The 13,948-nt window shown below is 44.7% G+C and overlaps 1 protein-coding gene across 1 annotated transcript in view; it reads left to right on the top strand.

Annotated features, from left to right (window-relative positions):
* Window positions 1-13,948, top strand: part of LOC135383059 (uncharacterized) — a 54,768-nt gene that overhangs the window by 160 nt on the left and 40,660 nt on the right. The window contains exon 2 of the mRNA XM_064612690.1: window positions 1,087-1,104. Within this exon, the coding sequence (XP_064468760.1) occupies window positions 1,087-1,104 (18 nt within the window). The remainder of the gene's footprint in view (window positions 1-1,086; window positions 1,105-13,948) is intronic.

Here is a 13,948-nt window from a genome sequence, read left to right on the forward strand (position 1 = left end):
ATGTTTCGCATACCTAATTCAGCTGCAGTCTAGTAACAATCCCGCGGCAGACGGATGGGTGTAGATATAGTGGTGGTCCTGCCCGTTGGGCGTTTTCATTGTTGCCAGACGTGTGACTATGGATTTCGAGATATCCTTGGCATAAAACATGACATCGTCTGCTACTGAATGAAGCGATGCGGGCAATCACATTCTAAATGGTAAATGATATGAGCTGTAGTTTATTTGTTTAATATGTGAAAGAGTAAACTAGGAAATGGACGCGTTAGAAAAGACGTCATATAGGCAGAAAATAGAACCAAGAAGATAATGCCTCATCCATTCACTTGGCCGAAGGGGAACATGAACTTGTGCCAGCACTATCGGAGGATACCATAGTGCGTAAAAACCTAGTCTAAACTAACATTGGTCAGTCTTGGCGTGTGCATATTCAATATGAACACGTCAAGACTGACCGAGGTTAGGTTAGGTCTCACACGTTGGAGGGAGGGTCAGTCATTTTGTGTACAATATGCACACGTCGAGACTGTCCAAGCTTAGATCAGGTTTTTACGTATTTCGCACATTGTCAGTGAGTTCACTTAGGATGTGAGTCTGTAAATGTTTGCCTAGAGGCCTTGTCAAAGATTGAAATACTGGAAAAGAAAGCAAAGAACGCAACGTTTGCTGGTTTTGTTCTTTATTTTGGCTTGTTCTTTTTCTTGTGTAAAAGCGTTTGTTTTCCGTTTGATTACCTTTTCTATTATTTTTTCCGCAGCGTTTAGCGTCATGGTAACGAACTATATCCCAACTTTAGTTTTACTTTTATTCCAATAGTGGCACTGAAGTAGCCAGGAAGGAACGAGATATAGACGCCTGGCTTATCGCTGATTGGTTTGCAACGTGGAATGTTAATTTCATAGAATAAAGTTTGAAATTTGACTTTTTTTTCAGTGATTTTGCCTTGTAAAAGAGGAGAATCTTACTATGAACCTCCACGCATGCCATTTTTGCGTTCTTTTTTCTCATTTCTTTCTCTAGAAGCCGCGGGATCGAGAGTAAACTTTTCTCACTGATTCTCTAAAACCTTCGTTTGTTTCCTTGCAGCGGAAAGTGAGATTTCGGGTAAGTATCCGGTTGAGCGACACTTCTTCATAAGATACACACCGAGAACGCTACTGTGTACACTCTAAAAACAGTTGCGCTGTTGTACGCCAATTTGTGTCAAGTTAAATATAAGAAAATTAACACAAAGAGACGTACGTCCCCCTCGGTCTTGAAATCGGAAGCGATAACCATAACATTCGTGGCAACAGCTCGCGCACAGCGTGCTATGCGGTAAAGTTAAATTTTCAGGGTTTGCTGATTTGTTCAAAACGGAAGACGTATACGCCTTTTGCAGCGGCAGCTGTTATGTACAGTGCTGCACAAAAGTTTGCGGAACAGCTTCTGGCGCATTCCTTCCTCAGAGTGACAGGTTAGCAGGAATGGTACCGTTCGGAGTTGCAAAGAGATGACTGGGGCTACAGGGCCGGCGTCTACGTCTGGCTGGAGGGGGGAGGGGGGGGAAATTGCACCCCAGATGTCGCAACCCCTCGGCACAAAATTGACGATGAAAGATGTAAGAGGCTTTGTATGTACTTGTCCCTTCTATGTTGTTCCAGCCTCAGAACATCAGTTCTTTCATGTACAAAATTGCCGTCCGGATTGCAGGGAGTTCACGGCGTTTGGCGTCCCAGATTGTGAGACGGTCACAAGTGTGGTCTTTGCAAGGCATATATTAACGTATTGTGTAAAAGCCTACCCTTTCAATAGTAGAGAATATATCAAAGGTTCCATGGATGCCGTATGGTACGCTTTTCATTCATTCCGTTGTGCCGTGTTTCGTTTCGGCGCGTCATGTGCTTAGGGATCACCCACGGAACGCACGGTCAAACAAGTTGTGTAATACGGGCGGGCGGGGGGTGCAAATCTCGGAGTCTGACCCCATAGGACCTAAAAGTAGACGCCGGCCCTTCGGAGCTACCTAACAAGCCCGTGCGGTACCATTCGCTGCTAGCGTGTCACTCTGAGGAAGGAATGCGCTGGAGCGTGTTCCGTAAACTTATGTCCAGCACTGTACGTCCCCTATGTACGTGTTTCTAAGTGGATTATTCATCATCGTGACAGACAGCTAGTTCCGTGACTCGCGCAGTCACCACAAAACGGCGAAAGCTGAACAAAAAAGGATTGGGTGGGGAGGCAGAGCTTCGCAACAGCAGGAGGTTGTGTCGTTAGTTCGTCGTTACAAACAAAGCGTCTCGTGGCGAGCACAGTCGATGATGGCGGAGTTATTCGCATAGCAAGTCCGAACCGAGGATTACGTCGTCACGACAACCAGCAAGAACTAGGAACTCAGTCGGGCAAGAGACGTACTCAGTTGTAAATCAGGTGGTCCATAATGCGACAGACAAAATAGGTTCATTGACGGCACTACTCATTAGGGAGGGCCGGTGAAAGGAGTATTCACTTTGTGCAACTGTTGCACATGTCAAGGGATACGACACAGGGAGAAGCACCAGTGCCGGCCAAAGGAAGAATGGGATGCCCGTCGAAATCAGTAGCCTAAACATTGTGGGGCGAATGGGGAGGCAACATCGCAATTTTTTTTTCGACATTTTTTGCAGTACATAATTGTAACAAAAAGTGTACACCACCTGTTTTCAACAAATCAGGGGGCGGAACGATGTCATTCGGGATGATGATGATGATTCGGTTTCTAGGAGTGTGATATGCGGTGAGGTTCTGCTTTTTGAGTGCTGGGGTTTTCTTGCGGGCAATCTGCCTAGGAAAAGAACCTCAATGAATAGCACAACTAAGGCCAACCTACATTCAGATTGATACCACCCTATCTTTGACTTGTTGCGGACGAGGGAGAGCCGTATGCAATTTTTTTTTTTTTTCATTTTTAGTTTGCGGACGTGTTACGAAAAGGACTCCCGTCTTAAACTATCAGAATGCAGAATAGTGTCAGACTGAGTCTATGGGTGCGCTACGGGGCTTTGAAGTTTCCGAGTTTATAAACTTTTTAGAGTGCAGATCGGTGCCGAGAGAGGCGAATAAGTTAGTTGGGTCATTAGCAAATAGTAGTTGGGTCATCCCAGCCGAAACGAGCCAAGGGTGTAGCTGGACCCATTTCGCCGAAAAACAACATGTGCGCATTCCCTTAAGGGTGTGTATTTAGGATAGAAACTTTTTTCTCAATATTTTGTTTCCTTGGACATTGGTTGCCCTCGAAAAGTGTTGATCTGCGCTTTCTTTGTCTTGTGTTAGAGGGGGAAGGGTTGGTCCAGCTTCCCGAAGGGCATGTGGAACGAGAAGGTATCTGGTGACGTGGTGAGAGCTCAAGAAAGGAGCGCGTTTTGGTCCAAGTTCATGGTGAATTTTCGGCAAGTTAGCGTACTCGCAGGAGCCCGAGATTATTTGTGTTCATAAACTATTATAGGAAGGTTAGCTTTACGTAAACATATGAAGCTAGTTTGTATTCATTATTTAACTAAGCGATCGAGAATATCGACCATTCGTTGACAAAAATACACTTTTCAGAAAGTATTTTCTGAGGTCGTCTTGAGAGCGAAAGAAATCGTGCCATTTGTAGAACAGATCCTCTTCTGTAACATATTGAAAATCTACAGGTGTATTTTTTCTGAAACTTAAAACATTATTTTTCGTCGCCACACTCCGCTGCAGCTCATTTGTTAGTTGAGGTCGTCTAGGAACAAAAAAGGCTTTGTGAGTTAAGACCCCCTCTCCTTTTCCACTTTGAAAACCTGCAGGGTCCCTATTCTCGTCAAAGTAATCGACCTCGATGACTTTGTGTCCTGCCTGTCATTGGTCGTTACGTGAGGAAGGCGTGAAGAGCAGATGTGAATGTCAGGCGCCCTCAACCAATACTGGAGTACTTGATCCTGCATTCTTCATGCTGTATCTACATAGTTAAAAATGAGCTTCACGTCATAGCAGGCTCTAGCCAACCATCGACCCGATTGATATCGTTCTTGCACCTGATGTGTTGAAAACGGGAGGTATACTCCTTCTTTTTGTGGCCATTATCCACTACATATATACTTTGTCACCATTGTGTATACCGTTATGTATTTTATCACGAAGATTGCAGGATAAGATCTCGAATATCGGTTGAGGGCGCGTGACATTCATTTCTGTTCTTCACGCCTTCTTCACATAACGACCAATGACACGAGAGACACAAAGTAATAGAGGTCGATTACTTTGACGAGGAAAGGGCCCCAGGTGCACATTCTCAGAACAGAACTTCACTGTATGAAAACGTGCATATGTAGACGTTCAAATGTGATGGGAGAGGATTGTATTCCGCAAATGCATTTTTGTACTTCCTAAACGACATGAACTATCGAATGACTTGCAACTGACTATGGCGACGAAATTATCTTCTCGCGTAAGAAAAAGGCACGTGTAGAGTTTCAAAATGCAAGAGGTCACAAAGGCATCGCTTTTTTCTTCCCAGACGACCTCGACTAAGAAATGAGCTGTAGCGGAGTATGGTGACGAAATAAATGTTTTCTCATTTAACGAAAAATACACCTTTAGTTCTTCAAAATGAAAAAGGAGAGGATCACAAATGCATCACTCCTTACTTCCTAGACGACCTCGACAAACGAATGAACTTCAGCGGAGTGTGGTGCGAAATAATTTTTCTCCTTTAAGGAAAAATACACCTGCAGATCCTGAAATGGGAGAGATGCTCATAAAATCATTATTTGCTTGCTAGACGATCTCGACTAACGAATGAGTTGCAGGGGATTATGGTGACGATTTTTTTTTCCTTTAAGGAAAAATACACCTGTAAATTTTCAATATGCAAAAGAAGAGGGTCACAAAGTCTGGCAAACAATGGTCAGCGTTGTAAGCCAGGTTACAAAGGGCCATTGACAATGTATACTACACCACGCGGAGAGACGGATGGATGCCGCCCAGGAGAAGACAGTGTGCTTACCTTTTATTTGCAAGCATGCTATGTAGGTTCCATCTGCATATTAACGGGGCCGCCCTCAGAAGAGTGACCTATCACCGGTTTCTTGGTGTTATTATGGACTGCACGTCGTGTTGGATCACTGATGTCCGGCTCTTAAAAGATCTTGCGAATAGACTGAATGTGCTTCGACACCTTTGCGGTACACGTTGGGGACCGATGTGCCGCGCTCTGCCAGCTAGGTCTGCACTCATTCCTAATTCGACAGATGCTGGCGTATCACGCTCCTATCTTGACTGGCTTGTGCCCCTCTGCTGAAACTATTGTGTAGTGGGTCCTGACTAAAAGTGTAAAGCTATGCGTCGGAGACCCTGCCTCAAGGTCCAACATACCAGCCATAGCCAAGGCGAGGGAACCACCCACACCCACACTTCGAAATGTTGAAGCCCTGTGCCATAACGCTCGTCCTGTAACCCCTCATCTGCGTCACTCGCTTGCCAGGGCTTATTGAACGCTTATTGAACCAGAGATCTTCTACGGGCAGAGCTGTTAGCTGTTCTCAATGCGGTCCAGTACATTGTTAACCAAGCGACACCTGATGACTGGTCGATCCTTTCTGATTCCAAGACTGGCCTTCAAGCACTACGCGCACCTGTGGCATGGTAATAGTGTACGACACCACCTCATAGCGCAATACCGCTGTCACAAAAAGACACACAATCGAGCTCCAGTAAGGATCTCCGGACACATCGGCATTGCTGGGAATGATGCTGCTGACAGAGAAGCACGTGATGCTCACCAACTCGGTCCCACGCAAAAGATATATGTCACTTCTGAGGATGCACAACGTATGTTGTGCGTCATCCAGCGTGGTTTAGTTCTGAGTCAGTGGTCGAACTCCGCAGAGCCAACGTCACCGCTGCGCAGAATTGACCGAACCTACTTTACCGAATCCCTCCGCGCATGTCCCGGCCTCTCGAAAGTTCGCTTCACAAATTCCTGCTCAATGTCCCATTGGCCAACGCATTTCTGTTCATGGTATGCGCTTAACCCTTGTCGTTGTGTTTAACTTGTGGTGTGCGTGAAGATTCGGAACATTTTCTTCTCGAATGTGCGCGGTTTAACACTGCCCGTTTGCAACTTTTATACCTGGATAGCGTTGATAGCCGACCCTTTGACGTCTTGAAAGTGCTGGGCGAAGGGCCTGCGATTGATCGTCAGGGTGCACAGCACTCACTCATCACCTTCGTTAAGAGCACAACAGAGCTCTCGTCGTTTTAGACGTTTTTTTCCTTGTTTTCCTCTACTAGGTCATGAATAGCTTTTACCTCTCACATCTCAATTAATCTCATCGTGAATAGCTCACATCTCAATTTTTCCTTATATAAAATCATCATGATCATGTTATATGTCAGGATCTATGGTACATAGGGCACGATTTCTTTCACTTCCGACGACCTGAGGTATGTGAAAATGCTACTTGCCATTTTTTACGAATGGTCGATATTCTCGATCGCTTAGTTCTGCAACAAATACAGATCAGCTTCTGTTTTTCTTTTGTGTGCGTCTGTGAAGCGTATCCTTATACAGTTGTTTATGACCATACATAATCTCGAGCTTCTGCGCGAATGCTACCTTTATCTAAAGCGCGCTTCGTTCTTGAGCTCTCACCACGCCACCAGATTTGCTCTCGTTCCAAATGACCTTCAGAAATAAACGCTTCCCCTCTAACATAGGGCAAAGAAAGCGCAGAAATGCCGTCCGTATGTGTCAGCATATATTTTGAAGCAAGGCGACAGAAGGTGAAGGACAACACAGACATCACCTTGTTGTTGTTCTTCAAGATATGTACCAACCGGCCCCATACATCCTATGTGTATTTACATATCATTTAGGTATCCTAATAAATGAATACAAGGCTTCCTCGCATTTCGCTTTTTTAATTCGCATAACACTTTTGTATTGCAAAAGCCATTATTCCTGGGAACAAATTTTTCTTTCCGACCTAGAAGTCTAAGTAGACGTGTACAGTTCTTTCCAAAAATTTCAGGACACCCGTTTTAATTGTTTTTTCATAGTTTGCAGCAAGATATTTTCGCGAAATATTTATTAGTGGGGTGATCATTTGGTTCCTCTTCATGACAGCCCATGAGGTGAACGCAAGCTGCCACTACAGACACTGCTGACACTTGCTAAAACGAGCTTGTCAGACTCATAGCCAACAAACCTATGAACACGCATAAGTCACCGCTACAATCTACATCTGGCCACCGCTAATATGAAAGTAAAAACTTGCAATAATGTAACCCCTGATTTAGAGGGTACCACAAACACGCTAAGATCACGAGGTACTGATCATCATCAGTTTGGAGGTCTTCCAGAAGTGCGTGTTGCCCTTTCTGGCGAATCTTTGCCATAACCTCTAAAGTTTTATCAGCGTAACAAGACAGTTGCTGCCCAAGACTAACCTTAAACCAATGGTGCTGGCGCCCAACGGAAGCCGCATCCTTTCCCTTCCCTTTCCCCCCGCTTTTAAGTACCACACACACTCTCTCTCTCACATCGTCTCTCCCATAATCATCTCCCACCACCACACACTCACCATGGTTTTGGCGCTCTGTGGCCTTTGCTGCCTTTGTGCCATTAAACCCATGATCTCTCTCTCTCTCTTGCCCTTGATCCTTGCGACAAATAATATGAATGGTGACTGTGTAGCGAGTAACCAGTAAACAAGATCCAGGTACATACAGGAGCACATTGCAGTCTGGAAATATGAAACAAGGTATATGTAAAAATGTAGCGATTGTCCCATAAGGCACTGCATATTGAAATCTGCGCTATATTTTGACCGTCAGCACCATCCATCCGTTGTGCGGAATTGTAACGTTACTCATGACATTCGGCGACGCCACAGTCGACGTCAGTTGTGACGTCACGTCAGTTCACGTACTTCCGTTTGCTTCCTTATCCTCCCTCACGTCGCGCGCCCTTCGTTTTGCTTTGCTTCCATCGCGACATCGAATGCTTGTTTGAAGGCCGATGGATGGCCTGTGCGACCATGGAAGTAGCCAACTGAAGCTAAAAACTGTATGTAAGAGTGCACTGGCAACAAGTTTAATGACTAGTCACACATTGTACCATATTACAACTCGTGCGGACATTGAGAGGTCTGTGAGTGTGATATAGCCTACCATTTACGGGGTCCGCGATCAGCATAAGTAGTAATGACTGGACACAGACTGCCGCCAACGCTACAAGGCTTCTGGACACATTTAATTAGCAATTAGAGCTAATTGGGACCCCCCACAGTAATCAGCATCATCCATCGCGAAAAACAATTTGGGTCATCAGTCTAATTGGGGAGCATCTAACTCGTGTCCAGACCACCCTGTGCATTGGCGGCAACTTGTGTCCATAAAAAAGAAAAAATAGATAGAGATAGAGTGTAGAGAAGGAGTTTAGTTGAAGATTTTAGTTTCGTTTAGTTTCGTTAGTTAGTTTAGTGAAGATTAGTTTAGTGAAGAGTTTAGTTGAAGAACGACGCAATATTGGAAGAAAGCGGTCCGGAACGGCCGCTGACCACCGCTGGGTGACGGAGCACAGAGGCAGGTTGCAAAGCATCTTCAGCTGTGACCACAAGTTCTGGACATCCTGTGACGTCATGATGGCATGTCTGGGCAGGTTAGGACAGCTCTGGATGTGCAAGGAGAAAAACACTCATAATACAGAGGCTGGGAAAGCAAGAGTAAATATGCTAATCATCAATAGCTAACAACGAAAAAATCAGGCACAGAAGGAAAGTAGCCCACCACAACAGCAGTCACGGGCAGCGCACAACGATGCGACTGCTCCATCCGACAGCCAGGTGGAGAACTGACTTGTAATGGTTTTTTCTCCTCTATATAGTCACGCATCTGCGACCCTCTAGCGGTTACTTCCTCAACTAATTTCATGATAAAATCATTAAGAATCACGCCAGCGCTACTCTCGTTTCGAAGGCGGAAGAAGATAGAAAATGGCGGGGGTGCCTGGACAACAGCAACCAGCACCCGACATGCACGGGCATGTAAATCATAAAAAAGGGGTAACAAAATTATTACGTGCAAAAGAATTAGTTACACAACGAATCAGCCCACCACAACTGCAGTCACAGGAGCGCAGAACGAGACGTCCTTTCAATCCAAGAGCCAGGCACAGAACTGAATTTTAATGCTTTTTTCTCCTCTATAAAGTTATGCATCCGTCCCTCTTGTGGTTACTTTCTGAACTAATTTAATCGCAAAATTACTAAGAATCGTTCTGGCATTATTCTCATTTAAATCAGGGGTGCAGCAGCGCTAGCGTCATCGTCAAGACAAGAATGATCAACATGAAACTTTCATGACAAAAAAAGAAAGCATACAAAACGTCAACAAAGGAAAACATGCAGGTCGGGACATGTCAGGAGCCCTGTCACACGACAAAAAATTGCATGAGCGCAGGGCAACAGAGCAAACACAGAAAAACACTTGAACGGAGTGAAAAAGACACTCACCATCATCTGTCACGTACACTGCATTCCTTCATTGTAAATTCGCTCGTCACAAAATCCACCACAATCGTTACACACCATTCACCAGTGACGAACCACACATCCGCACACCATCAGAGGCAAACGGAACCCCACCGAAGCTACGGTCTTCCAATAATGGCCAACACAATTGCTAGGAACAGATTAATGCGTCCACACCCGCCAGTGTCCAAGAGGAGAAGTGAATCCTTGCGCCCTCTGCAGGCTTTGCTCATTGGTCGTGACATAATCCTATTGTCTCAGGGCTACACTGTTTTTTTCCACTAATATCCAACCCATCACCTCTGAACAAGGTCCACCTGAAACAAGAGAGTCGCGGTATGACGTCATCACCCAGGCATGCAGCTGTGTGGTTCAAGCACGTGTACGCTCTAGACAGGGGACCTGTTATTTATTGAATCACTATCCCACAATTATTTCCTTTATTCTACTATAATGATTGCATAGGAAACAGAAAAGGTAATGCAGAAAAGCACCACATATGAGAGGTGATTGTAGGAACTAAGCATTTCATTCCCAAAGTCTTACTAAATGAGACTTACAAACACAGGAAAAAACTAAATATCCTAACAAGTAACACCATCAATGGCTAAATACAACGAGCTAATCGAGACATGTCCGTCCCATCCGAGAGCCAGGCAGATAACTGAATAATGATGCTGTGTTCCTCCTGAATAATGCCATGCACCTGTCCCTCTTGCAGTTACTCTCTGAACTAATTGAATCGCAAGAATATTAATAATCATTCTAGCACTACTCCCATTCAGGGCAGCACTATCGTCAAGACAAGAATGTTTCTTTTGAAAAACAAAAAACTACATGTAGGAGGAAAGCAGGACTGAACAGGTCTGGGCATGTCAGGGCGAGCACTGTCACGTCAGGAAAAATCGCGTGGAACAAAAGTGCAGAGAAACACTTGAACAAAGTGGAAAACCAGCATCCAACTATTCTAAGCGCACACACTCCTCTTATTCGAAGAACAGTGCTCGTCATAAATCTGTCCAGGACAATGCACACCATCGACCAACCTCCCATTTTTCTATTGCTACACTTTTTCCCAGTGACGATCAATGCATTGCTACAGACAGCTGAAAGACTGCATGACGTCATCACATCCTCTCTGAAGAAGGCAGCAGCAAAGCGAAACACTCCTATTATTTATTGAATCGCAGGATTATTTCTTCGTTCCTACTCTTAATGATATTCATTCTTACATTAAAATTAAAAAGTATTGTGCATGAACGCTGATCTTAGCGATTTTCACTATAAAGGCTTATCATGGTCATTATAACCACAACAGCAGTAAACTACCACTGCTCTTTGAAATAATAATTGTGACCCTGGAACACTCAACATCATTGCCAGGCTTATGTAATACATGACGCTTAACTTTTTCTATGCTCATACATTCGTTGTCTGAGGCTACACCCCTATTGAAAAAAAAAAGCACCAGAATCATTCTGGTGTTTTTAGTGGCTGTGATTTGGGACATTCCTGGTGTTTTCTTCTCTGATGTTAACATCACACACACATGAATTCCCTGGTGTTCCTAGTGTCTTTTCTCTGATGTGTGTGCTTTGGTGTTGCAATTAGTTGAAATTAGTTGAGAAAGCAAGCGCTAGGGGTTGGCAGATGCGTGACTATATTGGTGGGCACCTGGAACCCCATTTCTTTTAAACTTCTGCGTAAAAAAGATGTGACTTAAACGTGCCACGCTCTGACATCTCTTCGGTCTATGATGTGTGCTCTGCGCTCACTGTTTGTATTCGACAAATGGGACAGCGCAAGAACGGCTGACAAGCTAATTATGTTGCGTTTTGCACCAAATTGTCTCTTTCGTCTCCACTTCTGTTGCAGATACTTTGCTTTGCGTAAAAACATGCTCTTTTGCGTATGCTTATGTAATGCTGCCTGAACCACTTGCTTTCTTTGAAAAAAGGTAATGTTTCTTCTACAATTATTACGAGTCGCAGTTCCGAGCGATTGAACTTGTTTATCTGAGATACCAAGTGTGGGACGGGGGTGGGGGATGGGGGAAAGAGGTTCTGGTTCAGCTTGTTTGCTAACTCCATCACCCGTGGGATCAGTGCAGTAGCTAGGAGACAGAAATAGCCAGACAGAGTAGAACAATTTGAACGTTAATTCCAAATGAGAAACAGTATACCCGCATACAAAAGTATCTGAACGTTCTTCTGGGGTTCAGGAACAATCCACCATCCCAACACTTTGCGGCAGACACCCTGCAACGATTCCTGATAGTCCTATAGGCTGGGTTTCTAGGCTATGACTGCGCCTCGACGTTGACTGACTTTTTCACTGTGGATGCTCCAGTGTCCCAATGACCACGTATTTCAGTGTGTACTGCCCGCAGCCAGGGCCGGAAGTGAAATTATGGGCCCCGGGGATGGATTATGCCCGGGCCTCCTCCTCACGCAGTTCATACACTTATAACACAGTTCACTATTTCTTCTTTGTATGATTACGACAGGCCTTGGGTCCTGAGCACCTCTGAAGTGGCCCTTGGCACAGGACGCCATCCCCGGCTGCCTCACCCTCTCCCCGGCCCTGCCTGCAGCCTCAGCTAACGAATGCGAAGCAGCAGGTCCTCGTAGCTCTCACCAACCTGGCAACCTTTACGCCTATTTTACGTCTACGTATCACCCCCGCGCACGTGAGAAAATACATAAATCACGACATGGAGAGTCTTTAAGTGCGGTATACAATTCATATGAGCTGCTATACGACGCGAAAGTGAGATTTTTAGCAGGGAACGTCTCGGGGGGCGTCACATGGACCATGTTTAGTACGACCTCTAAATAACTTCTAAAACTGTAAAGATCTATTATACTTCCAAACTCCGATCTACTAGACATCTAGATGCAGACGTTCACTAATCATCTAACCTCGTAGACGTCTAGTAGACATCTACTTTTATACCTAGCCCCAAAGTCTCAACTGATCTCTCGGTTAGACGTCTATTATCCTACCATGTGTTACATGGGATAGCACGTTCCAACCAGTGTCACCAACGATAGGGCTATCGCTTCTGATTCGAAGAGAGATGGGACGTACGCCTTTTTGTAGCAATTATCATATCCAAATTGCTACAAAAAGGCATACGCCCCCCTCGCTCTTCTAATCACAAGCTGTAATACTATCATGGCAATGGTTGGCGGACACCGTGCTATGAGGCGAAGGTCTATTCTAGAGTACAGAGCCAAATTTCCTAGATTTTAACACAAGTAGTCTTAATCCTAATTCTCTACATTTCGCCGCATAGCACGCTCCTTGCCAACCATAATTTTGAATGACGTCGTTCTTTCCATTATTTGTTGAAAAAAGGTGACGTACGACTTTTTTGTACTGCTTATACACGCATAATTCGTATAAAAATTGTCGCAAAAAATGGCGTACGTCTCCCGTTTCCAGCAAATCAGGCCAGAGAACGATGTCATTCGTAGTATAGTTGGCTAGGAGCGTGCTATGAGGTGAAGTTCATTTTTAAGAGTGTAGATCTAGGCAATTTTTTTTCCTAGAGTTGGCAACACTGCCTGGCTGCTCCTGCTGCAGAATATGCAAGCGCCACAGGTGAAGTGTATCTCTTCTCTGCGCGTCGTTGCGACGGACCTCGCCTCCTATGGCGTTGATTGGGCAAAGTAATGTGGGAAGGGGACGTTCTCGCAATGTATTTTCTCCAAGAATTGGGTGGCCCTGTAGGTGACGTAACCTCGACGGTTTTCGCCGACTCGGAGGAAGGAAAGAGGAACACCCGAATCGTCCTCACGTTTTAATTGCAACTGACGCAACGTATATGCAACTGTGTTTCTTTTGTGTTACTGTCACTATTTCCGCGAAGAGAGATTTTTGCACTTGAGTGCCCCTCTAAGAAAATGTAGCATTTACCCAGTTATAATTACGCTTACATTTCACAGCTCCTCTAAAAAAGGCGCAAACTTTACAATTCGAAATTACTGAGTAGTATACACTTAAAGCTGATCTTCACGACATATCAGAGTGGAGGCCTATCATTGCACAGAGCGATATTGTTATCACCCTTGATTCGTGGAAAGAGCGCGGGGCGTACGCCTTTTTGTGATAATTAACGTAACTGCGTAAGTGTTACAAAAATTCAAGGACGGCTCCGGCTCCTGTAACGCCAATTCTGTGAATCATAGACACTGTCCATTGTGTCATGTACAGTGTGAGTTCAGTGATGTTGCTCGTGGCATTGACGTCGATATTTCTGCACTGCATTGAAGTCTGCATTTAATGAAACGAGGTCTACTGAACTACGTATTCCATGCCTAGCATCGTGTTTTTTTCTTTTTTCTTTTTGACTCAGAACGTTATCTGTTTTTGCAAATTACGTTTATTTTCTTTCTTTCAGCCGTGCAAAGTGCACCATTCAT

This window comes from Ornithodoros turicata, chromosome 2 (assembly GCF_037126465.1).
Source record: "Ornithodoros turicata isolate Travis chromosome 2, ASM3712646v1, whole genome shotgun sequence".
NCBI lineage: Eukaryota > Metazoa > Arthropoda > Arachnida > Ixodida > Argasidae > Ornithodoros > Ornithodoros turicata.